We start from the raw sequence: 27884 nt of genomic DNA on the forward strand, positions 1-27884 counted from the left end.
CTATGTGACCTTGGGCAGGGTACTTAACCTCATCAGGCCTCAGTTTTCTCATCTTTAAATGGGGATAATAATAGGGCCCACCACATAGGGTTGTTATGAGGATAAAGGAAGTTAATATTTGTAAAGCATGAGAACAGTGCCTGGAATCTAGTAAGTAATGTAGGTTCATTTGTTAAATAAAATACCTACAAAGCACGTGGACACTCCTGGCTGACAGGAGGCCATTGGACGGAGCCAGTTGACACTGGTTTGGCAGGTTTGGTGTGCTCAGCAGAGCCCGTTGAACAAAGCAGGGGAGTATGTGGTGCCTTTCAGGAAGACTGTCAGCCGTCTCAGTTCAAATACAGCATGGATGCCTGCAGGGTGAACTTGAGTTCTCTGCTACAGTGATGGCCCCACCCACTGGGCTTTCCAGTCTTCCTTGAAGCATTAATAGCTGTTACTCTAATAGCTGGTCAAATAAGTTGGAGAAACTACATTTCAAAGCTGACTGGTTTTCTTTCCCTTAGGAATTCTTGAACATTGCATATGCAGATGAACCTAGTGAATCTCCAAGAGACATTTCCCAAACATTGGCCACCGGACCCCTTTCTGTGGCACTTCCTACAGGACTAGTGTTTTATTACAGAACACACTTCAGAGCAAGTCTGGAGGCCTGGGGCTGCCACAGAAGGTGGGGAAAGGTAGGACAGACTATCTGAGATGGAGTATCAGGTCCTGTTTGCCTGACCTCAGAACAATCTAGAAAATATAGCTGCTGCTGTATAGATATACCCCAGACAGTCAGAAAGGATTACGGAAAGACCCACCCCTGATATCTGCAGGGCCTGGGGCCAGCCTTAAATGGGGGCGCCCAAGCCCCCAGCCCTCATTCCCTAGCATGCCCCTCCTCTTCCCTCCCCTGGCTCAACCAGTACCCTAAGGACTCTTGTGGATACCTTAGCCTTCAGGCCCAAGCTCCATCCAACCCCTAACTCAGCTGCCCCTTGGCCACCTCTCAGGCCTAGGGCCACATCTGTAAGCAGCCGTGGTCTGCCTGCCAGAGGACAGATGGGGGAAGAGGCGGTGCCGGCCATGGAAGCAGGCTCAGATATGGAATTTAGGGTCCTGGATATCTGAAGGGTGGTTTACAAGATGGGAGTGGATTCAGCACCTTGGCGTCTGTGGGCTCCTGGCTCCATGGGGTGAGGTGTGACCAGAGGAGGCCTGGAGCATGGCCCTCTATTTGGGGAGGCCCAGAGCAGAAGCCCCAGGGGTCTGGGTCTAGGGTGGCACCAGGTGTGGGCACTGACACTGCAGTGTCACAGGACCCTGAGTTGCGGGTAGCGCTCTTCCTCTGCCCCTCAGCACCAAGCTGGGCACCTCAATAGCCTCGTCCTTCGTTATGTCTGGTGACTTCTAAGCTCCCGGTTGGGCAGACACTTGCATCCTAATCTCCGCTGTAACCCATGGGGCCTAGCTCTGTGCCTGGTGCCCTGTGGCCATGTCCCTAGTGAGCCTTCCCCAACAGCAGTCACCCCCTGCCCTGTCCCTGCCCCCTCCCCTCCTGAATGGAGGGAACAGTGGAGTGCGATTTATGTTACGAATTGTGAGGAGGGCCACCCCTTCCCATGGGAAGCCCTGGCCTCTGCCCATGGTGGGCGAGCAAGGTGGGCTGCTGACTTTCAGGACCTGCAGTGTAAATGTGCCCAAGAGTGTTTATGTATAGCTGATACACTTTGTTACAAAGCAGAAACTAACACACCATTGTAAAGCAATTATACTCCAATAAAGATGTTAAAAAAAAAAATGTGCCCAAGAGGTAGGCCTTGAGATAAGTGCCTTTGTTAATTTGTATAGGTGAGAACTATTTTTCACAGAGTGGTTTAGTTAGAAGGGCTGTGGAACATGTAATGAAGTTGGCCTTGGCGGGAGGAGCCCCGCTATTGACACTTTTCAGTAGGGCTTGTTCACAGCATCCTGGTGGGAGTCAGGGGTGGGAGGCTCCTGGGGGCCTCGAAGCTCTATATGGAAAATTACAGAGCAGCAAAGGCTCAGGGGATCACTGTCCCTCCAAGAATGGCCGTGCTTAAAACATCCCCATTAGGTTCAACTAGTGGCTTCCCCCAGGCCAGTTCTTTAAAAAGAAGACTTTATTGGGTTTTCAAAATTACCAAAGCTTGTTTTAACACAGAGGTATGTTCTAATTATTAAAGGAAAAAATAATCAATAGTTTCCCTGACTCCCACCCCCTTACCTCCTCAGAGGCGCTGGTGTTAACCATTTGGTGATTAATCAGAGGGCTTTTACCACCTTTTTTTTGTGTGTGTCCATATGCAAAAATATACCAATATGTATATACATATAGAGGAATTTTTGTTTTCACATGTTGGTGTTTGCTTTTTTAAAAAAAGAGGAATCGCACTACACCAATTATGCTGCATTTTCTCTTTTGACTTAATAAAATATCATGAACATTTTCTAAGTCCATACAAATAGATCCACTTCATTTTTAAAAAGAGCTACATAATGTTCCACCGTGTGAGTACCACAATTTATTCAACTGTTTCCCTGTTGATGTGTATTCAGGTTGTTCCCAAGTTTGTTTTTTCAATTATTAGCAGTTCCAATAGCAGCTCTTATTAGCAGTTCTAGTTTAAATATTCTTCAGTTTCTTTCTTGTGCATATGTTGCAAAGGACTATTATGCCTTAGGAGAATTATAGAAATGGTGGACAATTAAAATGTTTTCCTTTACCGTCACACTGATAGAGTTTTGAAACCTTAACTTGTGACGTTTTCAGAATATTTGCCCCAATTATGCATTCATTTGGGCAGCCTGCATCTCCTGAGCTCTGTGCGTGGCCCTGTGGCCAAGAAGACAGTCTGTCCTCAAGGAGCCATTTGTCAGGTGGGTGTTGGTGTAGACAGGCGGGTGGACCGGAGCATCTATGAGGCAGCTTGCTGGGAGAGCTAGAGGATTAATAGATGGCAGCGTGGACTCTGGTTTCAAATCCTGTCTCTACCACTCACTTGCTGTGTGGTCTTGGGGAAGTTGGCTCATCTGTAAACGAGGGAAAACAATAGGACTTTTCACATGGGACTGCTGTGAGGACAAAGAGGGTTAATTAATGTAAAGAAAAGTACTTTGGACTAAGCCAGCAAGTCGGAAGCCCCAGTGGGCTGTAGTTGCTGTTTGCAGTGGCCCCCCTGTCTGCAGGGAGATCAGGAAAGCTCCCCTGAGGGTGGACATTTCAGCTGGTCCTTGAGGATGAGTTGAAGGGCATTTTTGTCTGCTGAGGGAAAACAAACACTCCCCACCCACCACTAACACCTGGTCCTGACCTGGTTCTCCAGCACCCCAGGTGGTTGAAAGATCCAGAAACCTCTTCATTTTTAGTTGCAAAACCTCTGAGCCAGGGTTAGAGATCTTCTCCCTAGTGGTAAACAGGTTCATGTTACGGTGGAGCCAGGTCTGGCAGCCCCAGTGATCGTGCTGTTACCCCAAAAACATTCAGCAGGATCAGTTCATGTGTAAAAACAAAATGGAAACTTATCAGAGACTTCCTGTTGAGAAAACAATTCTTCTCACCCCAGATTTAGCAGGTGCTCAGAAACCTTCTAACTCTCCGATCTGCCAAGGCAGGTAGAGACCCAAAAACACTCTCCAGCCTGGTCTGAGTGAGCAAGCACCAGGGGTCGGCCCCCCTCACATAGCTGGGCACCAGGACATAGTGGTCAAGATTGTAGCCTTTGGAACCTGTCTTCCTGGTTCTAGAGCCTAGGTCTGCTCCTTATTAACTGTATGGCCTTGAACAATTACTTAATCTCTCTTAGCCTCAGTTTCCCTATCTGTAAAATGGGAATGATAATACGTATTCCCAGAGCCCTACTAAAGACTAAATGAGATAATGCCTGTAAAGCACACAGCACAGGGCCTGGTACAGAATGAGGCTACAATACCTGGTGTCTGTCGTTATGGGTGCTTATGGAGATGGCCACTCTACCTCATCCCTACCTCCCCTGAAATTGGGGCTAGCACTCCAGACCTTCTGACCAGGTGCTATCTGAGAATTGGCTCTGTGACAGTGTACAGGGACTGGGAAATCCCCAAGGGGGGCGCCTAACCCTGCCTGGGGTTGGGAAGAGGCCAGCTAAGACATGTGGAAAGGAGAGATGCTCCATCTGGGCTTTCAAGGATGAGAAGGAGCTCCCTGGTGAAGAGGCTGAGAAGAGGGAACAGCTTGGACAAAACTTCAAGGGACAAAGTTTGGGAATCACAAGTAACTTGGTTTGGCTGGAATGAGATGCCAGGTTTAGGGTGGGGGGCAATGGCTGGGACCACGTGGGGAAGGGCCCTTTTGCCAAGTACAGCTAGGAGGTTTGACTTGATTCTGAATGCTCTGGGGAGCCATCGAAAGGCTCCAAGAAGGGAAGTAACACAGTTTGGTTTGCATTTTAGACCATTCGCTCTGGTAGCAGGGTGGAGGATGGATGGAGTAAGGCATGTTATGATACCAGGGCATGGCCAATCTAACCCAAGTGTTATCTGGGGTCATCTTGTCCTTACTGCTTCTAATAGAATTGGTCATGAACTCCCACTGCAAACAAGGAGGGGACCCAATGTCTCCCCACAGGTCTCTGGGGACTCTTGGGAACTTCCATTTCTCTCTTGGCAGCTCCCCTGATGCCAAACTCCTGCTTCTGCTGAATTCTCCAGTTCCATCCTGCACATAGTGACCCCCATAGGCACTGGGTCACCTCCTGGTTGGTCCCTTCATTCCCACAGGACTCATGATCAAGGCCTGACTTCTCTGTGGGTTGGGAGCAAGGGGGGGGCATGATGTTGCTGGTGGCACAACAAACAACATGACATTGAACTTTGCATAGTGTTGGATTTGGAAGTCTCATGACTGTTCCTGCCTCAGCGGGGAGAGGGGGAGTAGTCAGAGGCAGCTGCTTCTAAGTGGGCTTTACCTTCCTTGCTCGCTCTGGACTGGCCCCAGGGAGATGAATGCAACTGTCTTAGTTCCACAGAGACCAATCTGGACTGCTAATCACAATGTGGGTTTCCCAAGGTGGTGCAGACCCAGCTTATTTTAATTGTATATTGATCCCGTGGTCAGCGAAGGTTCTTCTGAGAAATGAACGTTTAAAAGAGTGGGCTTGGGCTTCCCTGGTGGTGCAGTGGTTAAGAATCCACCTGCCAATGCAGGGGACACGGGTTCGAGCCCTGGTCCGGGAAGATCCCACGTGCCATGGAGCAACTAAGCCCATGAGCCACAACTACTGAGCCTGTGCTCGAGAGCCTGCAAGCCACAGCTACTGAGCCCACGTGCCGCAACTACTGAAGCCTGCGCGCCTACAGCCTGTGCTTGTGCTCCACAACAAGAGAAGACACCCCAATGAGAAGCCCGTGCACCGCAACAAAGAATAGCCCCCGCTGGCTGCAACTAGAGAGAGCCCGCGTGCAGCAACGGAGACCCAATGCAGCCAAAAATAAATAAATTAAATCAATTAAAATAATAATAATAATAAATAATTGATTTTAAAAAAATAAAACAAAAGAGTAGGCTTGAGTTTTCTTTAGAATAAAACAAACTAAAGTCAATACTGGCTAGTCCCCAACATAGAGGGTTCTGCTTGGTGGACCGGCAGGTGAAAGGCATATAGAATGCAGGGCTGAGAGACCTTCAAGATGGCGGAGGAGTAAGACGTGGAGGTCACCTTCCTCCCCACAAGTACATCAGAAATACATCTACATGTGGAACAACTCCTACAGAACACCTACTGAACGCTGGCAGAAGACCTCAGACTTCCCAAAAGATATATATATTTTTCCTTTTTCTCTCTTTGTGAGTGTGTACGTGTATGCTTCTTTGTGTGATTTTTGTCTGTACAGCTTTGCTTTTACCATTTTTCCTAGGGTTCTGTCTGTCCATTTTTTTTTTTTTTTTTTTTTTTAGTATAGTTTTTAGTGCTTGTTATCATTGGTGGATTTGTTTTTTGGTTTGGTTGCTCTTTTTTCTTTCTTTTTTTTTTATTACTTTTTAATTTTTTTATTTTTAATAGTTTTTATTTTTTATTTTAATAACTTTCTTTTTATTTTCTTTCTTCCTCCCTCCCTCCCTCCCTCCCTTCCTCTGTCTCTCTTTCTTTCTTTCCTTCTCTCTTTCTTTCTTTCTTTCTCCCTTTTCTTCTGAGCCGTGTGGCTGACAGGGTCTTGGTGCTCTGGCCAGGTGTCAGGCCTGTGCCTCTGGGGTGGGAGAACCAAGTTCAGGACACTGGTCCACCAGAGACCTCCCTGCTGCACATAATATCATACAGTGAAAGCTCTCCCAGAGATCTCCATCTCAACACTAAGACCCAGCTCCACTCAACAACCAGCAAGCTACAGTGCTGGACACCCTGTGCCAAACAACTAGCAAGACAGGAACACAACCGCACCCATTAGCAGAGAGGCTGCCTAAAATCATAATGTCACAGACACCCCAAAACACACCACCGGACACAGTCCTGCCCACCAGAAAGACAAGATCCAACCTCATCCATCAGAACACAGGCACTGGTCCCCTCCACCAGGAAGCCTACACAACCCACTGAAACAACCTTAGCCACTGGGGGCAGACACCAAAAACAACAGGAACTATGAACCTGCAGCCTGCAAAAAGGAGACCCCAAACACAGTATGTGAAGCAAAATGAGAAGACAGAGAAACACACAGCAAATGAAGGAGCAAGGTAAAAACCCACCAGACCAAACAAATGAAGAGGAAATAGGCAGTCTACCTGAAAAAGAATTCAGAGTAATGATAGTAAAGATGATCCAAAGTCTTGGAAATAGAATGGAGAAAATACAAGAAACGTTTAACAAGGACCTAGAAGAACTAAAGAGCAAATAAACAATGATGAACAACACAATAAATGAAATTAAAAATTCTCTAGAAGGAATCAATAGCAGAATAACTGAGGCAGAAGAATGGATAAGTGACCTGGAGGATAAAATAGTGGAACTAACTACTGCAGAGCAGAATAAAGAAAAAAGAATGAAAAGAATTGAGGACAGTCTTAGAGACTTTTGGGACAACATTAAATGCAGCAACATTCGAATTATAGGGGTCCCAGAAGAAGAAAAGAAAAAGAAAGGGACTGAGAAAATATTTGAAGAGATTATAGTTGAAAAGTTCCCTATTATGGGAAAGGAAATAGTCAAGTCCAGGAAGATCACAGAGTCCCATACAGCATAAATCAAGGAGAAACACACCAAGACACATATTAATCAAACTATCAAAAATTAAATACAAAGAAAAAATATTAAAATCAGCAAGGGAAGAACAACAAATAACATACAAGGGAATTCCCATAAGGTTAGCAGCTGATCTTTCAGCAGAAACTCTGCAAGCCAGAAGGGAGTGGCAAGACAATTTAAATTGATGCAAGGGAAAAACCTACAACCAAGATTACTCTACCCAGAAAGGATCTCATTCAGATTCGACAAAAAAATTAAAACCTTTACAGACAAACAAAAGCTAAGAGAATTCAGCACCACCAAACCAGCTTTACCACAAATGCTAAAGGAACTTCTTTAGGCAGGAAACACAAGAGAAGGAAAAGACCTACAATAACAAACCCAAAACAATTAAGAAAAATGGTAATAGGAACACACATGTTGATAATTACCTTAAATGTAAATGGATTAAATGCTCCCACCAAAACACACAGACTGGCTGAATGGATACAAAAACAAGACCTGTATATATGCTGTCTACAAGAGACCCACTTCAGACCTAGGGACACATACAGACTGAAAGTGCGGACATGGAAGAAGATATTCCATGCAAATGGAAATCAAAAGAAAGCTGGAGTAGCAATTCTCATATCAGACAAACTAGACTTTAAAATAAAGACTATTACAAGAGACAAAGAAGGACACTACATAATGATCAAGGGATCAATCCAAGAAGAAGATATAACAATTGTAAATACGCACCCAACATAGGAGCACCTCAATACATAAGGCAAATGCTAACAGCCATAAAAGGGGAAATCGACAGTAACACAATCATAGTAGGGAACTTTAACACCCCACTTTCACCAATGGACAGATCATCCAAAATGAAAATAAATAAGGAAACACAAGCTTTAAATGATACAATAAACAAGATGAACTTAATTGACATTTATAAGACATTCCATCCAAAAACAACAGAATACAATTTCTTCTCAAGTGCTGCTCATGGAACATTCTCCAGGATAGATCATATCTTGGGTCACAAATCAAGCCTTGGTAAATTTAAGAAAATTGTAATCATATCAAGTATCTTTTCTCACCACAATGCTAGGAGACTAGATATCAATTACAGGAAAAAATCTGTAAAAAATACAAACACATGGAGGCTAAACAACACACTACTAAATAACCAAGAGTTCACTGAAGAAATCAAAGAGGAAATAAAAAAATACCTAGAAACAAATGACAATGAAAACACGATGACCCAAAACCTATGGGATGCAGCAAAAGCAGTTCTAAGAGGGAAGTTTATAGCAATACAATCCTACCACAAGAAACAAGAAAAATCTCAAATAAACAACCTAATCTTATACCTAAAGCAATTAGAGAAAGAAGAACAAAAATCCCCCAAAGTTAGCAGAAGGAAGGAAATCATAAACATAAGATCAGAAATAAATGAAAAAGAAATGAAGGAAACAATAGCAAAGATCAATAAAACTAAAAGCTGGTTCTTTGAGAAGATAAACAAAATTGATAAACCATTAGCCAGACTCATAAAGAAAAAAAGGGAGAAGACTCAAATCAATAGAATTAGAAATGAAAAAGGAGAAGTAACAACTGACACTGCAGAAATACAAAGGATCATGAGAGATTACTACAAGCAACTATATGACAATAAAATGGACAACCTGGAAGAAATGAACAAATTCTTAGAAAAGCACAACCTTCTGAGATTGAACCAGGAAGAAATAGAAAATATAAACATACCAGTCACAAGCACTGATATTGAGACTGTGATTAAAAATCTTCCAACAAACAAACGCCCAGGACCAGATGGCTTCACAGGCGAATTCTATCAAATATTTAGAGAAGAGCTAACACCTATCCTTCTCAAACTCTTCCAAAATATAGCAGAGGGAGGAATACTCCCAAACTCATTCTATGAGGCCACCATCACCATGATACCAAAACCAGACAAAGATGTCACAAAGAACAAAAACTACAGGCCAATATCACTGATGAACATAGATGCAAAAATCCTCAGCAAAATAGTAGCAAACAGAATCCAACAGCACATTAAAAGGATCATACACCATGATTAAGTGGGGATTATCCCAGGAATGCAAGGATTCTTCAATATATGCAAATCAGTCAATGTGATACACCATGTTAACAAATTGAAGGAGAAAAACCATATGATCATCTCAATAGATGCAGAAAAAGCTTTTGACAAAATTCAACACCCATTTATGATAAAAACCCGCCAGAAAGTAGGCATAGAGGGAACTTACCTCAACATAATAAAGGCCATGTATGACAAACCCACAGCCAACATCATTCTCAATGGTGAAAAACGGAAAGCATTTCCTCCAAGATCAAGAACAAGACAAGGTTGTCCGCTCTCGCCACTATTATTCAACATAGTTTTGGAAGTTTTAGCCACAGCAATCAGAGAAGAAAAAGAAATAAAAGGAATACAAATCAGAAAAGAAGAAATAAAGCTGTCACAGTTTGTAGATGACATGATACTATACATAGAGAATCCTAAAGATGCTACCAGAAAACTACTAGAGCTAATCAATGAATTTGGTAAAGTAGCAGGATACAAAATTAATGCACAGAAATCTCTTGCATTCCTATACACTAATGATGAAAAATCTGAAAGAGAAATTAAGGAAACACTCCCACTTACCACTGCAACAAAAAGAGTAAAATGCCTAGGAATAAACCTACCTAAGGAGACAAAAGACCTGTATGCAGAAAACTATAAGACACTGATGAAAGAAATTAAAGATGATACCAACAGATGGAGAGATATACCATGTTCTTGGACTGGACGAATCAACATTGTGAAAATGACTATACTACCCAAAGCAATCTACAGATTCAATGCAATCCCTATCAAACTACCAATGACATTTTTCACATAAGTAGAACAAAAAATTTCACAATTTGTATGGAAACACAAAAGACCCCGAATAGACAAAGCAGTCTTGAGTGAAAAAAACGGAGCTGGAGGAAACAGACTCCCTGACTTCAGACTATACTACAAAGCTACAGTAATCAAGACAGTATGGTACTGGCACAAAGAACAGAAATATAGGTCAATGGAACAGGATAGGAAGCCCAGAGATAAACCCACACACATATGGTCACCTTATTTTTGATAAAGGAGGCAAGAATATACAATGGAGAAAAGACAGCCTATTCAATAAGTGGTGCTGGGAAAACTGGACAGCTACATGTAAAAGAATGAAATTAGAACACTCCCTAACACCATACACAAAAATAAACTCAAAATGGATTACAGACCTAAATGTAAGGCCAGACATTATAAAACTCTTAGAGGAAAACATAGGCAGAACACTCTATGACATAGATCACAGCAAGATCCTTTTTGACCCACCTCCTAGAGAAATGGAAATAAAACCAAAAATAAACAGATGGGACTTAATGAAACTTAAAAGCTTATGAAAAGCAAAGGAAACTACAAACAAGATGAAAAGACAACCCTCAGAATGGGAGAAAATATTTGCAAATGAAGCAACTGACAAAGGATTAAACTCCAAAATTTACAAGCAGCTCATGCAGCTCAATATCAAAAAAAAAAAAAAAAAAAACAACCCAATCCAAAAATGGGCAGAAGACCTAAATAGACATTTCTCCAAAGAAGATATACAGATTGCCAACAAACACATGAAAGGATGCTCAGCATCACCAGTCATTAGAGAAATGGAAAACAAAACCACAATGAGGTATCACCTCACACCAGTCAGAATGGCCATCATCAAAAAATCTACAAACAGTAAATGCTGGAGAGGGTGTGGAGAAAAGGGAACCCTCTTGCACTGTTGGTGGGAATGTAAATTGATACAGCCACTATGGAGGTTCCTTAAAATCTAAAAATAGAACTACCATACGACCCAGTAATCCCACTACTGGGCATACCCCGAGAAAACCATAATTCAAAAAGAGTCATGTACCACAATATTCATTGCAGCTCTATTTACAATAGCCAGGACATGGAAGCAACCTAAGTGTCCATCGCCAGATGAATGGATAAAGAAGATGTGGCACATATATACAATGGAATATTACTCAGCCATAAAATGAAACAAAATTGATTTATTTGTAGTGAGGTGGATGGACCTAGAGACTGTCATACAGAGTGAAGTAAGTCAGAAAGAGAAAAATAAATACCATATGCTAACACATATATGTAGAATCTAAAAAAAAAAAAAAGGTTTTGAAGAACCTAGGGGCAGGACAGGAATAAAGATGCAGATGTAGAGAATGGACTTGAGGACACAGGGAGGGGAAAGGGTAAGCTGGGACGAAGTGAGAGAGTGGCATGGACTTATATACACTAACAAATGTAAAATAGATAGCTAGTGGGAAGCAGCTGCATAGCACAAGGAGATCAGCTCGGTGCTTTGTGACCACCTAGAGGGGTGGGATAGGGAGGGTGAGAGGGAGATGCAAGAGGGAGGAGATATGGGGATATATGTATATGTATAGCTGATTCACTTTGTTATAAAACAGAAACTAACACACCATTGTAAAGCAATTATACTCCAATAAAGATGTTAAAAAAAAAAGTAGAATGCAGGGCCCTGGGCAATCAATTTAACCTCTCTAGGTTAGTCTCTCCATCTGCAAAATGGGCATGATATTACTTCTTTACAGGAAGATTGTGAGGTTGCAATGAGATAGTATGTGCAGAATCACTTGGTTTGGCCTGTAGTTGGACTTTGGGTTAATTTGGACACATAAGGACACTACGATGAACTGAATTGTGTCCCCCTCAAAATCCATATGTTGAAGCCCTAATCCCCAATGTGACTGTATTTGGAGATAGGGTCTTCAGGAGATAATTAAGGTTAAATGAGGTATAGTAGTAGCCCAATCTGATAGGACTGTGGCCTTATAAGAAGAGAGATCTCTCTCGGTCTCTCTTGCTCTCTCTGCCATGTGAGAACACAGTGAGAAGGCAGCTGTCTACAAGCCAGGAAGAGAGTCCTCGCCAGAACCTGGCCATGCTGACTACCTGGATCTCAGACTTCCAGCCTCCAGAACTGTGAGAAAATGAAAAGTTCTGTTGCTTAAGTCACCCAGTCAGTGGTACTTTGTTATGGTGGCCCAAGCTGACTAATGCAGACATGTATTCAATCTGTGTACAGTCTGTCTTCAGAAAGTGGTGATGGCATGGACTCGGCCCTGAGGGGGGTGGGCCTGTGCTCTCCCTGCCCCTCCAGCCGCACCTACCCTGGCTTCCCAGGTCCCAGTGATCTGGGTCCTGCTACCTTCTTGGCCTCATCTGGTACCACCCGTCACTTATTTCCTAGATTGGCCTTCTTTCTTTCATTTCTCAAATGCTCCGAGCTCTATCCTGCTTTGCAGGTGCTGTCCCCTCTGCCTGCAGTGCCTACCTTTGCAGGGTTTACCTTTCACTCTAAGGTTCAGTTCTCAGAGAGCCCTGCCTGGACTGCCTGCCCAAGACAGCACAACTTCTACCCAGGCTGCTCTTGTTTCTTCCTAGCAGGCATCACGTACTGAAATTAAATGGTTTACCTGTTTCTTATCTGTTTTTCTCCATTAGAACGTAAGCTCCATGATGATAGAGGTCTTGTTTACTTGTTCTTGCTATATCCCCAGAGCTTGGCATGGTGACTGTCACATAATAGGGACTCAACCCAGAAAGAAAGAACAAAAGAGAGAAAGAGAGAGAGAGAGAGAAAGACAGAGAAAGAACGAAAGAGCAAACTGATCTGGTAAAAGTTCCATGCCCGTGCACCCAGCATCCCTTGAAGTAGATCCAAAGCACCTTGATTACCACAACTTATCCCTCATTATAACTAGAGGCCAACTGGTCCAGCCAACGGTTTTTCAACTGAAGGGTTCTATGGAGGGGTATGGGCCACCACAGAGAGCTAGGCAGAGGACGAGGTGAATGAGTTGGCCTTTTTTTTTTTTCTTTTTGAATTTTATTTTATTTTTTTTTATACAACAGGTTCGTATTAGTTATCCATTTTATACATATTAGTGTATACATGTCAATCATAATCTCCCAATTCATCCCACCACCACCCCCCCTCCTGCCACTTTCCTCCCTTGGTGTCCATACGTTTGTTCTCTACATCTGTGTCTCTATTTCTGTCCTGCAAACCGGTTCATCTATGCCATTTTTCTAGGTTCCACATATATGCATTAATATATGATATTTGTTTTTCTCTTTCTGACTTACTTCACTCTGTATGACAGTCTCTAGATCCATCCACCTCTTTACAAATGACCCAATTTTGTTCCTTTTTATGGCTGAGTAATATTCCATTGTATATACATCTTACTTATCCATTCGTCTGTCGATGGGCATTTAGTTTTCTTCCATGCCCTGGCTATTGTAAATAGTGCTGCAATGAACATTGGGGTGCATGTGTCTTTTTGAATTATGGTTTTCTCTGGGTGTATGCCCAGTAGTGGGATTGCTGGGTCATATGGTAGTTCTATTTTTAGTTTTTTAAGGAACCTCCATACTGTTCTCCATAGTGGCTGTATCAATTTACATTCCCACCAACAGTGCAAGAGGGTTCCCTTTTCTCCACACCCTCTCCAGCATTTAATGTTTGTAGATTTTTTGATGATGGCCATTCTGACTGGTGTGTGGTGATGCCTCATTGTGGTTTTGATTTGCATTTCTCTAATGGCTGGTGATGTTGAGCATCCTTTCATGTGTTTGTTGGCAATCTGTATATCTTCTTTGGAGAAATGTCTATTTAGGTCTTCTGCCCATTTTTGGATTGGGTTGTTTTTTGTTTTTGTTTTTGATATTGAGCTGCATGAGCTGCTTGTAAATTTTGGAGTTTAATCCTTTGTCAGTTGCTTCATTTGCAAATATTTTCTCCCATTCTGAGGGTTGTCTTTTCATCTTGTTTGTAGTTTCCTTTGCTTTGCAAAAGCTTTTAAGTTTCATTAAGTCCCATTTGTTTATTTTTGTTTTTGTTTCCATTACTCTAGGAGGTGGATCAAAAAAGATCTTGCTGTGATTTATGTCAAAGAGTGTTCTTCCTATGTTTTCCTCTACGAGTTTTATAGTGTCCAGTCTTACATTTAGGTCTCTAATCCATTTTGAGTTTATTTTTGTGTATGGTGTTAGGGAGTGTTCTAATTTCATTCTTTTACATGTAGCTGTCCAGTTTTCCCAGCATCACTTATTGAAGAGACTGTCTTTTCTCCATTGTATATCTTTGCCTCCTTTGTCATAGATTAGTTGACCATAGGTGCGTGGGTTTATCTCTGGGCTTTCTATCCTGTTCCATTGATCTATATTTCTGTTCTTTGTGCCAGTACCATATTGTCTTGATTACTGTAGCTTTGTAGTATTGTCTGAAGTCCAGGAGCCTGATTCCTCCAGCTCCGTTTTTTTCCCTCAAGACTGCTTTTGCTATTAAGGGTCTTTTGTGTCTCCATACAAATTTTAAGATTTTTTGTTCTGGTTCTGTGAAAAATGCCATTGGTAATTTGATAGTGATTGCACTGAATCTGTAGATTGCTTTGGGTAGTATAGTCATTTTCACAATGTTGATTTGTCCAGTCCAAGAACATGGTATATCTCTCCATCTGTTTGTATCACCTTTAATTTCTTTCATCAGTGTCTTATAGTTTTCTGCATACAGGTCTTTTGTCTCCCTAGGTAGGTTTATTCCTAGGTATTTTATTCTTTTTGTTGCAGTGGTAAATGGGAGTGTTTCCTTAATTTCTCTTTCAGATTTTTCATCATTAGTGTATAGGAATGCAAGAGATTTCTGTGCATTAATTTTGTATCCTGCAACTTTACCAAATTCATTGATTAGCTCTAATAGTTTTCTGGTGGCATCTTTAGGATTCTGTGTATAGTATCGTGTCATCTGCAGACAGTGACAGTTTTACTTCTTCTTTTCCAATTTGTATTCCTTTTATTTCTTTTTCTTCTATGATTGCCGAGGCTAGGACTTCCAAAACTATGTTGAATAATAGTGGTGAGAGTGAACATCCTTGTTCTGTTCTTAGAGGAAATGGTTTCAGTTTTTCACCATTGAGAATGATGTTTGCTGTGGGTTTGTCATATATGGCCTTTATTATGTTGAGGTAGTTTCCCTCTATGCCCACTTTCTGGAGAGTTTTTATCATAAACGGGTGTTGAATTTTGTCAAAAGCTTTTTCTGCATCTATTGAGATGATCATATGGTTTTTCTTCTTCAATTTATTAATATGGTGTATCAATTTGATTGATTTGCATATATTGAAGAATCCTTGCATCCCTGGGATAAATCCCACTTGATCATGGTGTATGATGCTTTTAATGTGTTGTTGGATTCTGTTTGCTAGTATTTTGTTGAGGATTTTTGCATCTATACTCATCAGTGATATTGGTCTGTAATTTTATTTTTTTGTGGTATGTTTGTCTGGTTTTCGTATCAGGGTGATGGTGGCCTCATAGAATGAGTTTGGGAGTGTTCCTTCCTCTGCAGTTTTTTGGAAGAGTTTGAGAAGGATGGGTGTTAACTCTTCTCTAAATGTTTGATAGAATTCACCTGTGAAGCCATCTGGTCCTGGACTTTTGTTTGTTGGAAGATTTTTAATCACAGTTTCAATTTCATTACTTGTTATTTGTCTGCTCATATTTTCTGTTTCTTCCTGGTTCAGTCTTGGAAGGTTATACCTTTCTAAGAATTTGTCTATTTCTTCCAGGTTGTCCATTTTATTGGCATAGAGTTGCTTGTAATAGTCTCTTAGGATGCTTTGCTTTATGTGGTGTCTGTTGTAACTTCTCCTTTTCCGTTTCTAATTTTGTTGATTTGAGTCCTCTCCCTCTTTTTCTTGATGAGTCTGGCTAATGGTTTATCAATTTTGTTTATCTTCTCAAAGAACCAGCTTTTAGTTTTATTGATCTTTGCTATTGCTTTCTTTGTTGCTATTTCATTTATTTCTGCTCTGATCTTTATGATTTCTTTCCTTCTGCTAACTTTGGGTTTTGTTTGTTCTTCTTTCTGTTGTTCCTTTAGGTGTAAGGTTAGACTGTTTATTTGAGATTTTTCTTGTTTCTTGAGGTAGGCTTGTATTGCTATAAACTTCCCTCATAGAACTGCTTTTGCTGCATCCCATAGGTTTTGGATCGTCGTGTTTTCATTGTCATTTGTTTCTAGGTATTTTCTGATTTCCTCTTTGATTTCTTCAGTGATCTCTTGGTTATTTAGTAATGTATTGTTTAGCCTCCATGTGGTTGTGTTTTTTTCATTTTTTTCCTTGTAATTGACTTCTAATCTTATAGCGTTGTGGTCAATAAAGATACTTGATATGATTTCAATTTTCTTAAATTTACTGAGGCTTTATTTGTGACCCAAGATGTGATCTAACCTGGAGAATGTTCCATGAGCACTTGAGAAGAAAGTGTAATCTGCTGTTTCTGGATGGAATGTCCTATAAGTATCAATTAAATCTATCTGGTTTATTGTGTCATTTAAAGCTTGTGTTTCCTTATTAATTTTCTGTTTGGATGGTCTGTCCATTGGTGTAAGTGAGGTTTTAAAGTCCCCCACTATTATTGTGTTACTGTCTATTTCCTCTTTTATAGCTGTTAGAAGTTGCCTTATGTATTGAGGTGCTCCTATGTTGGGTGCATATATATTTATAATTGTTATATCTTCTTCTTGGATTGATCCCTTGATCATTATGTAGTGTCCTTCCTTGTCTCTTGTAACATTCTTTATTTTAAAGTCTAGTTTATCTGCTGTGAGTATTGCTACTCCAGCTTTCTTTTGATTTCCATTTGCATGGAATATCTTTTTCCATCCCCTCACTTTCAGTCTGTATGTGTCCCTAGGTCTGAAGTGGGTCTCTTGTAGACAGCATAAATCTGGGTCTTGTTTTTGTACCCATTCAGCAAGCCTGTGTCTTTTGGTTGGAGCATTTAATCCCTTCATGTTTAAGGTAATTATTGATATGTATGTTCCTATTACATTTTCTTAGTTGTTATGGGTTTGTTTTTGTAGGTCCTTTTCTTCTCTTGTGTTTCCCACTTAGAGAAGTTCCATTAGCATTTGTTGTAGAGCTGGTTTGGTGGTGCTGAATTCTCTTAGCTTTTGCTTGTCTGTAAAGCTTTTGATTTCTCCATCGAATCTGAATGAGATCCTTGCCGGGTAGAGAAATCTTGGTTGTAGGTTTTTCCCTTTCATCACTTTAATCCCTTTCATCACTTTAAATATATCATGCCACTACCTTCCGGCTTGTAGAGTTTCAGCTGAGAAATCAGCTGTTAACCTTATGGGAGTTCCCTTGTATGTTATTTGTCATTTTTCCCTTGCTGCTTTCAGTCATTTTTCTTTGTCTTTAATTTTTGCCAGTTTGATTACTATGTGTCTCAGAGTGTTTCTCCTTGGGTTTATCCTGCCTGGGACTCTCTGTGCTTCCTGGACTTGGGTGGCTATTTCCTTTCCCATGTTAGGGAAGTTTTCTACTATAATCTCTTCAAATATTTTCTTGGGTCCTTTCTCTCTCTCTTCTCCTTCTGGGACCCCTATAATGCGAATGTTGTTGAGTTTAATGTTGTACCAGAGATCTGTTAGGCTGTCTTCATTTCTTTTCATTCTTTTTTTTTTTTATTCTGTTCTGCGGCAATGAATTCCACCATGTTTCTTCCAGGTCATTTATCTGTTCTTCTGCCTCAGTTATGCTGCTATTGATTCCTTCTAGTGTATTTTTCATTTCAGTTATTGTATTGTTCATCTCTGTTTGTTTGTTCTTTAATTCTTCTAGGTCTTTGTTAAACATTTCTTGCATCTTCTCGATCTTTGCCTCCATTCTTTTCCGAGGTCCGGGATCATCTTCACTATCATTATTCTGAATTCTTTTTCTAGAAGGTTGCCTATCTCCACTTCATTTAGTTGTTTTTCTGGGGTTTTATCTTGTTCCTTCATCTTGTACATAGCCCTCTGCCTTTTCATATTGTCTATCTATCTGTGAATGTGGTTTTTGTTCCACAGGCTGCAGGAGTGTAGTTCTTCTTGCTTCTGCTGTCTGCCCTCTCATGATTGGCCTTTGAATGCTCTTTTCTACCCTTTCAACCAGTAGAGCTCTGAGTTTATCTGATTCCTATATTGGGCTTTAGTGAAAAATCTCACTAGAAGAAACAGCTCCACAGCTAGGAGAAAATGGAAAACCACAAATTGGATCCAACCCTTTATCTTACAGAGGAAGAATCTGAGGACCAGTGAGGGAAAGGGACTTGCCCATGCACAGATGGTCATTGGCAGAGCACTGTATCCCCAATGGTGCCATGGTCAGGCACTATTCTTGTTAACAATTCTTGTTATGTGAGTGAAAAATACTGGCTTCCTCAAATGCTATAACTTAGCTTTTACTCTCTATGAACTGGGGACAAGAAAGGGCTTATGGTCACCACTGGTCTCTGGCAGTCCCAAACAAACTTCAGGCTCAAGGGTCCCATGAGTTCTCATGCCCGCTTCAGGAGACCACACATGAACTCTGCTAGGGGCACTCAGGAGAACCCTGGCCAGGCCAAAGAGCCACCAAAGAACATTATACATGGCCCAGTAAGTCACAGCAGTTTCAGAAGGGGAGGATTTCTTCTTAGAAAGACTCAGAGCTGGCTAGCATGGACTCCAGCCCTCTGAGAGTCTTGTTGGTGGTAGAATGATAGACTTTTCTGACAGCCCCCTTACTTGCTGACCTCTCTTCTACCTTCCCTTCTTTTCCTTCCTCCTTTTCTTCAGCCAGTTCCAAGGAGCATTTGCTGACTGGAAATTTTATGTTAGCCATTACTGCAAACCCAGACATTCATTTCATCACTGGCAATCAGCTCTTGTCCTTGGGGAAACCTAATTAGGTATTACGGGACTTTAGATGTCGTTTCCATGGAAACCCCCATAGTAATGGTGTACATGCAGAATATATGCTCTAGGGAGTTTGGGGAAAAAATGTATATATTATTACTGGATTTTAAGAATATCTTTAATTTTTTTCTCTTGCTTTTTTTCTGCATGTATATTTTGTAAATCATGGAAATTATCCCTGGATTTTTTTCTCTCACAGAGAAAGAATAGTAGAGAACACAAGGGCCTTTTCCATTTTCTCTCTTTTAATTAAAAAAAATTCATAGTTGCACAAGAATGAAAGTTTTTCAGATGGGTCAGAAAACGTCTAAGCAGGATCTCCCCTAATAGCTGAGAACATTTTAAGGAAAGATATTTCTTAAATAAAGAATTGAAAAGGCCTCAAGTCTTTCAAAATAGAAGGGGGAAACTAGCAAATCCAATTAATCAACTCCAAATGTATTTACACTAAAGGGGAAAAAAAAAAGGGCAGGTTCTCTGGTGCTTGTTGCTCTGTCAGGTTGACACTGGGGGCTCCGGGACATTCTCCTTGTCTCCCTGTCGAGACAGCCTGTTTCCAGTCCTGCAGCTAACGCATGGTGGGCTCCAGTGATTGCACATGAAATGACCTGTCCTGGGATGACCAGATGGCCCTTCAGTGTTGGCCCTCATGGTGAGCTGGTGAACCACACAATTACTCTGTGAGAAACTCCAATGTGGGAAGCATGCAGACCTGGTCTGACTGGTGCAGATGGAAGAGCCCAGCAGACTTTACAGAGAGGGAGCCTGTTACACACCCATGTGCCACAGCTGAAATTCAAGTGTTCCTGGAGAACCCATAAATAACTGAACTGTTTTCTTTGATACCTCTAATTGGCCACTCAAGGATGGAATGCCCACATTGACCTTTTTGCTAGCTGCCAGCTGATCAATTTACCCCCCAAATTTGCCAACAAGATTCACTGTTCCCAGAGTCCCTGCAGTTTTTCTTCTTCACACCCGATAAATTCTGTTTTGCCTTCGCTCCTCGATTCAGTCTACCAGATGACTTCCTCGCCTGTGAGAAACACATTGCATGCAAAATAACTGAGCTGCTTGCAAAATAATTTTTTAAATGCTTTGATTTATTCTTTGATATATGAAATGATGTGTCCACTGGGTGGGGCAGGGCTGGGGGAAGCTGGCATGGCCCTTGATCATGATCTCCTCTTCATCCAGTTACCCAGTTACTTGAGATAGAATGGCCGGCCCTGTCTGATTAACTATGCGGGGTGGGAGGGTGGGGGTGGAAGTTCCTTCTAGGGGCTGTGGCATGAGAAGTTAAAAGAGAAGTGTTGGGCATGGCAGGCAAATCACCCGACTTCTAATATGCGTGCTAAGTAAACGCGTGAATTAGATTTGTTTATGTATTACTTTTGTTGCATGACAAAGCACCCCCAAAATTAATGACTTAAAACAATAATCATTTAGCTCACGATTGTGTGGGTCAGCAATCAGGGCAAGGCTCAGCTTGGTAGTTCTTCTGCTGTCTCACCTGGGGTGAGCTTCTGTCATGCAGCTGGTCAAGGATGGCCTCACTCGCGTGCCTGGCAGCTGGTGCTGGCTGTAGGCTGGGGTGATGGGGAAAATGGGGCCACGTGTCTACAGCAAGCCCCATCGCATTGACATTCTACAAACCTCAGCTACATCACATTCTCTAATGTCCATTTGGCCAAAGGAAGGCACACGGCCAGGTTCAGATTCAAGGGAGAAATGGACTGTACCCCTTGAGAAATGGACTATATGTACCTCTTGCTGGGAGGAGAAGCAAAGTCACATGTGAAAAAAGAAACAAACGGGATTGGAGGAATTGGTGGCATTTTGGTAGCACCACACCAGGTTTGTCTGATACAGGCCTTCCAAGCACTACTGAATCCCTATCTTGCCTAAGAAACTTTCCATGATGGGCCCTTATCATGCCTCTCTTATGCTAGAGCTCCTTGAGATTGTGAGCTGATTCATGGGACATGTGTCTGATTAATATTTATGTCACCACAGTGTTCTCACCTAGTTGGTTCTTTTTCATAGAGGTATAATCGACAAATAAAATTGTATAGTGTACAATGTGATGATTTGATATACGTATACATTGTGAAATGATTACCACAGTCAAGTTAACACATCTACCCCCTCACATCGTTACCTTTTTTTTTTTTGAGAACACTTATGATCTGCTCTCTTAGCAAATTTCAAGTATTGGTTGGTTCTTACTAATTATTTTATTGAATTGAGTTGAGTTGAATTGACTGAGTTGGTTCTCCTTTCTTTCTAATTACAAGCTCCTTGAAGGCAAGTTTGGAATTGCTCTCTCACATAAAATCTCCCTCCGAAAGCTCTTGGAATTATACCAACAGGCTGAAAATCCCACAGGCTCTTAGAACCAGTTAAGTGGCAGAGGATCAGGTCTGGAGCCAGCTCTGTTCAGGACACTATCTGGGGTAAGAGTGGGACTTGCAGGTGACCACAGGCCCTGGCACCAAAGCATTCCATCTTCAGGCCGGCCATACCCCAAATGAGCGGCATCACCGTGTGAGGCTAAGGAAGCAGAAAGATACAGCAGTTTGGAGATCGTGGCTTTCCTTCCTCACTCAGGGGAAACCCAGGCCAGGTCAGGAGGAAACATGTTTGTCAGCCCCCGACCTCTGAGGCTTCTACTCTGTGACAGCTCAGAGCGGACCCCACCACCTGAGCCCCCGAGGGCCCTCTGGCACCCCCTGCCCCATGCCAGATCCCATCCACATCACCTCAGCACTCTTCCAAAATTCATCAGGGTGACCAGTCAGGCTGCTCTAGAACCAGGCCTGGGTGGCTGAGACCCAAATGGAGGGAAGGACAGTCCTTTGCCACCCTCCCCACTCTGGTCCAGCAGTGCTCCAGCACTTCTCCAGCACTTTCTAAGGCTTGGAGATCACCTGTGACCCTTTATTCCAGATTGGACCACCCCCTGGGAACAGGAGGATGTCCCTCCCATGGCATAAGATAAATTGTCAGGTACTTCATTACTCACAGGCTTAGCAATGAGTTTTCTACGGGAGTTTCCATTCTGGGTGGTGAACAAGGGCCACTGGCCACCTGTCCTTTTCTTCACATGACACAGTCATTCACCCACCCACCCCTTTACTCACTAAAATTCTATAGACTGCCCACTGTGTACCAGGACCATCTCAGGCCTTAGGGAGAGGTGAGATGAGCCAGGCGTGGGTCCTGTCCCCTGGGAGCTCATGTGCCCTGAGACCACACACGAGGTCTGCATAGGACCACGGAATAAGGGCTCTTCAGAGCAGAAGTTACCTTGGGGATCATCCAACCTATCCCCTCATTCCTCAGAGGAGGAAACTGAGCCCAAGAGAGGGGAGTTTAGTCATCCAGGGTCACACAGTAAGCAGTAGTTATTGATTCACTACGCAAGAATTTACCCAACACCTATATATGCTAAGATCTGGGCTGACACTGGAGATACCACAGGGAACAAGGTGGACACAGCCCTGTCCCTTTGGCACTCCAGCTGTGACTGGTGGGTCTCAATCCAGGTTACACTTTAGGCTTACCCAAGGAAGCTTAAGAAAAATCCCAATGCCTCATGCCCAGAGATTCAGACTGGCCTGGTCTGGGGTCCAAGTGTGGGTATTTTTAAACAAGTTCTCCAAGTGATTCTGATGTGCAGACAGGTCAAGAACCACTGCTCTGGGGTGGGGGAGACAGGCAAAAACCAAGTAAATATGAATAAATACGTAACTGAAATTTGTGATTTGTAAGGAATGAACAGGATGCTGAGTGAGGACATGGCAGGGTGGGGTACTGTTATCTGCCTAAGTCTGAGTGAGGCTGCACTTGGAGAACTGTGGTTCCAGGGGTCAGATGGGAGCAAGCACAAGGGTGTCCTCATATGGGACAGCAATGGAATCTTCTGGGCCGTATTGCCCACCCTGCTGATCCACAGATCCCTGCACTGGAGCCCTGTCTAGCAGAGGCTCTCAATCTGCAACCTGAAATATCTCCCTGCTGGCCCCCATACATACTATTTATGAGTGCCTCCCAGGCCAGCCAGGTTAATAATCCCTCACATTTTAACATACAGTCATCCCTCGGTATCTACAGGGGATTGGTTCCAGGAAACCCTGTGGATACAAAAATCTGAGGATGCCCAAGTCCCTTATATAAAATGGTGTAGGACCCTCAGCCCTCCGGATCCACAGTTCTTCAGCCATGGATATGGAGGTCCAACTGTAGTTGGTAAAGCACATTCCCTCTTATCTGTATTATTGGATCCTAATGCTAATCCCGTGCGATGGACAGGGTCAAGGTTAATAGTCTGATGATAGAGATGTAGAAATAGGCTCAGAGAAGTGGTGTGACCTGCCTAAGATCACACAGCTAGTATCTGGATGTGTGAGACTTCAGTCTAGCTCGCCAGCCTCCAACTCCACTACCCATGTCGTCCCCCGACCCCAAGCCTTGCGCCAGGAAACTGAAACAGAAGCGGGGCACCTGGGAGGCAGGTGGGGACACCACCCCGGGGCCAGCACCCTCCCGTCAAGCTGGGCAGAACCGCCGATGTGCCTCACCTTTAACTTGGATGGTATACAATCTCATTCTCCATCAGGAAATCCAAGGAACCTGTGACTCTTTACTTCAGTTCCTGCCCAGAATGAACCCGGTTGCTATAGTAACCTGATGCCGTTCTTTCTTATAGGATGGATGTTTTCATTTTGTATTTGAAGAGTCTGGCCAGGCAGTCGCGTTGCCATGGCTCGGCCTGTCAGCAGCAGTTAGAAGCAGAGGGAACCCTTTGAGCAGCCTCTAGGTCCCTCTAATTGATGGTGGAAACCCGTGTCTGGAAAACCCCCTGGCTCAGTTGCGCTGGAGAAGGAGGGAGGGGGAGTCTCGGCTGGTGTTGTGCTGGGTACCCTCTCCTGTTCAGGGAGCACACCTTCCTAATTACAGCCGCCTGGGCAGAGGTCGGCCCCTCAGCCACTTGCTCCCATAGAGCCTTCTAGTTCCCCCCCATGATCTTCATCACAGGGGGTCATGCTCAGAGCTGTTTCCTTGAACCCTGAATGCTCAGCCCCCTGGCAAATAGAGGGCCTCCAACATATGTTTGTTGAATGAATGAATGAATGAATGAGCTTTTGTAGTTTATGAAGCCCTTCATACCCATTATCTCCCCTATTCCCCATTATAGCTGTGTGAGGTCCCAGGGCAGGAGGAAGGGGAAACTGTGGTCCAGAAAGGTGAAGGAGGTGCTCTCACAGGCTGCCTCCCTTCCCTGTGCACTTTTGCAGGTGCCCTTGCCTCTGGACAGCCCACTGAGTTGCCTGGCACTTGCTCCATGTGGCAGACAAATGTCACAGGCACACCCTAAAAGCAAGGCAAGCAGGAGACCCCTGTTCAAGTCATGTGACTCGATTGGTTCACCTTGAATTTGTCTCAGACATGACACAGATCCTTTTTTTTTTTTAAGATTTTTTTTGATGTGGACCATTTTTAAAGTCTTTAATGAATTTGTTACAGTATTACTTCTGTTTTGTGTCTTGGTTTTTTGGCCACGAGGCACATGGGATCTTAGCTCCCCCACCAGGGATCAAACCCGCATCCACTGCGTTGGAAGGCAAAGTCTTAACCACTGGACCACCAGGGAAGTCCCCTGACACAGATCCCTTGATGGGCCCTTTTCACCCTCAGAGGCCCCAGACATGGGTGCCACGGTTTTCTCTCCTGGGTCCTTGGTTGTGGGCATGGTGGCCTGGAGGGCAGGCAGTGAAGGAGGGAGAAGAGAGAAGGGTGCTTGGTGAGTAACTTCAAAACACAGCAGAATGTTTCTTTGGCCCAAACCGTAGAGGAAACAGTGGGACACACAGAGTAAAGGGCCTCTCCGTTCCTAAACTCCCTGTGAAGTGGGGTGAAGTGTGAGGGCAAGGAAGGCTTAGCTCAGCCTTCAACCAGCACGCCCAATCCACGCTGACACAAACTCTCTGTTACTCCCTCCATGCTGAGGGTGTATTTCCAGGTTAAATCAAACTTCTTCCACCCAACCCTGGCCCCAACATTAATTTCTTTCTAACACAGCCTAATTTCCTTCTGGCCATGAATCCTTCCCAGGATTATCACGAGGATAAACGCTTCCATCGCCTCTCATAAGTGAGGCGCATACCTGTCCAGGAGGCCCCCATGCCCAGCACAGGCCCCTGATTGCAGGCCTCACCTTCTAAGAATCAGAACCTTCAGATATCCAAGGTAGACCTCAGAGGCCTCGCATTTCACAGATGTGGAGACTGGGGCCACGGAGGGGAAGAACGTGAAGCCCCCTTCACAGTCATTGGGTGTGGGAGACCCCCCACTGTGGGACCTCCTTGAGAACAAGCCTGGGCCTTCCCAGTATGCGAACCCAGCACTGAGCCCAGGCTGGGCACATAGCAGGTGCTCACTGAAGGCTTGTTTCAGCTGCTTTGTCAGTCCTCCTGGTGCGACAGTGGGAGCCTCATCTTCATGGAAGGAAGGTTAGGACTGGAAGGGAGCTTAGACATCACTGAGCCCAACCCTCATTAACAGAAAGAGACCCCATGGATTAATAACACTAAAAATAACAATAGCTAATACTTACAGAGCTGGTTGCTAGACAGGATTCTCTGCACTTCGTACGTACTGATCCATTGCAGCCACATAGCGCCCACTATGCAGCAGGTATTATTATCATTGTCCCCAGATGAGGAAACTGAGGCACAGAGAGGCTCAATAACTTGCAGAAGGTCACAGAGCTAGTTAGTGTTGGGATCAGGATGCAGACCCAGGCAGTGTGGCTCCAGGGCCCACACCACTAACACCCCACCACCGACTGAGAGCAAAGTGCTGCCAGCAGACACTTTTCTCCTGTGGGAAGAGGCGTCTCTGCCAGCCCTATGGGCTCACTCTGGAAACATAGCCTTTTCATCTCCGCATCCCCCTTAGGGCTCAGCTCAGGGCGTGGCGGGGGCCCAGGGACCTGTGTTCAATACAAGTGAGTTGTTCCTCTTCCTAGTCATGAAACAACCAGTTTAGGGGCTCCTTGGAGCTGGAAGGAATCTTGGGAAGCAACTTACAGAAATGGAGGCCCAGAGATTGACATGTCTTAGCCAGGTCACCTGACTCCCCGTCCAGGGCTCTCTTCACCCAGGCGAGGCCTCCGAGAGGGCCCTGAGGCGGATCAGCTGCCAGATCCTCCCTCGCCCCCGCTGTGTGGTCCCATCCTGGCTGTGCTAACAGGCTCTCTGCTCCCACAGCTCTTCGTGATCGACAATGGTGCCGACGACTGGCGGATAGCCATGACCTACGAGCGCATCCTCTACATCAGCTTGGAGATGCTGGTGTGCGCCATCCACCCCATTCCTGGCGAGTACAAGTTCTTCTGGACGGCGCGCCTGGCCTTCTCCTACACACCCTCGCGGGCGGAGGCCGACGTGGACATCATCCTGTCCATCCCGATGTTCCTGCGCCTGTACCTGATCGCCCGCGTCATGCTACTGCACAGCAAGCTCTTCACCGACGCCTCGTCCCGCAGCATCGGGGCCCTCAACAAGATCAACTTCAACACGCGCTTCGTCATGAAGACCCTCATGACCATCTGCCCCGGCACCGTGCTCCTCGTGTTCAGCATCTCACTGTGGATCATCGCTGCCTGGACCGTCCGCGTCTGCGAAAGGTATTCCGGCGGGTCGGGTTCTCCACTCGACCGGGGCCTCTGAGCACACAGCCCATGTTGGGAGGGGGGAAGGGAGGAGGAGCAGGGGGGCCCGGATGTATGTGGTCTGATGGAAGAAACAGGCATGTACGCAAACACCTCAGGAGAAAATGGGAAAGGAGAGGACCGGGTTGGGGCTGAATATGAGCTGCAACATTGAAACATGGGAACCAAGGTAAGCTGGGAAAAATGCATATATAAACCTCATTTCCTGTTCTTTGTAAACCAGTGTATCTCAAAGCGTTCTGGTTATATCATTGCCCCTTTCTCACATATAACACTTCGCAATTTCTGCATTATCTCTCCCTCTTGGAGATCAAGGATGTTCGCTAGCATTTTAAAGGCTCTGAGAAGTCCTGCAGTAATGAAACTGGTTTAATTTTGTTTAGTCCAGATTTTCTCAAGAGTATTCACCCACCAACGCTTTTCATTGTACATCACTATGGATGCCTCACTACTCAAAAATTTGGTCCACAGACCAGCATCACTGGTAACTTGTTAGATTGCAGAATCTCAGGCCTCACCCTGGAGCTACTGAATAGCATTTGCATTTTAACAAGTTCACTGGTGATTTGTATGCACCTTAAAGTTTGAGAAGCACCTCACTGATGGAACATACTTTGGGAAACACTGTTTTGGGAGGCTGGTGGCTGGTAGGAGAGAAGGGGAATATGGCCTAATAGAGATCTGGGGCTCTAAGGCATCACGCCAGCCCCTCAGAACTGCCATCATCAAGGCTCAAGGGTAGGTCTGTGGTTATCCCCTTCCACCGCCATCCTCAAGCTGCCCTTACTGACTCCTCTCCCTTTCAAGCTTGTCCTGGATATTCATTTTCTCTGATTTCATATGTGGAGTCTGAACGCCGAGGTTAAAAACCTGGATTCTGCCCCTAAGTAGCTGTAAGACCTTGAGCAAGTCACTTCACCTCTCTGGGCCTCAGCGTCCTCATTTTAAAGTGAGGCTCACTTGAGACAGAAGGAAGATATATATATTTACTTGAGAGAGGTTATTTTTAGTATGCTGGGAGGCCTGGTCAAGCGTCCTGTGTAATTTACT

The 27884-nt window shown here is 44.0% G+C and overlaps 1 protein-coding gene across 5 annotated transcripts in view; it reads left to right on the forward strand.

The window, feature by feature from the left end:
- KCNN3 (potassium calcium-activated channel subfamily N member 3) overlaps positions 1-27884 on the forward strand; it is a 192747-nt gene that overhangs the window by 97479 nt on the left and 67384 nt on the right. For all 5 annotated transcript variants that reach the window (XM_082435569.1, XM_082435567.1, XM_082435565.1 and 2 more), the window contains exon 3: positions 26371-26789. In XM_082435569.1, coding sequence (XP_082291695.1) covers positions 26371-26789 — 419 coding nt within the window. The remainder of the gene's footprint in view (positions 1-26370; positions 26790-27884) is intronic.

This window comes from Balaenoptera physalus (assembly GCF_965194825.1).
Source record: "Balaenoptera physalus genome assembly, chromosome: 1".
In the NCBI taxonomy this organism is placed as follows: Eukaryota; Metazoa; Chordata; class Mammalia; order Artiodactyla; family Balaenopteridae; genus Balaenoptera; species Balaenoptera physalus.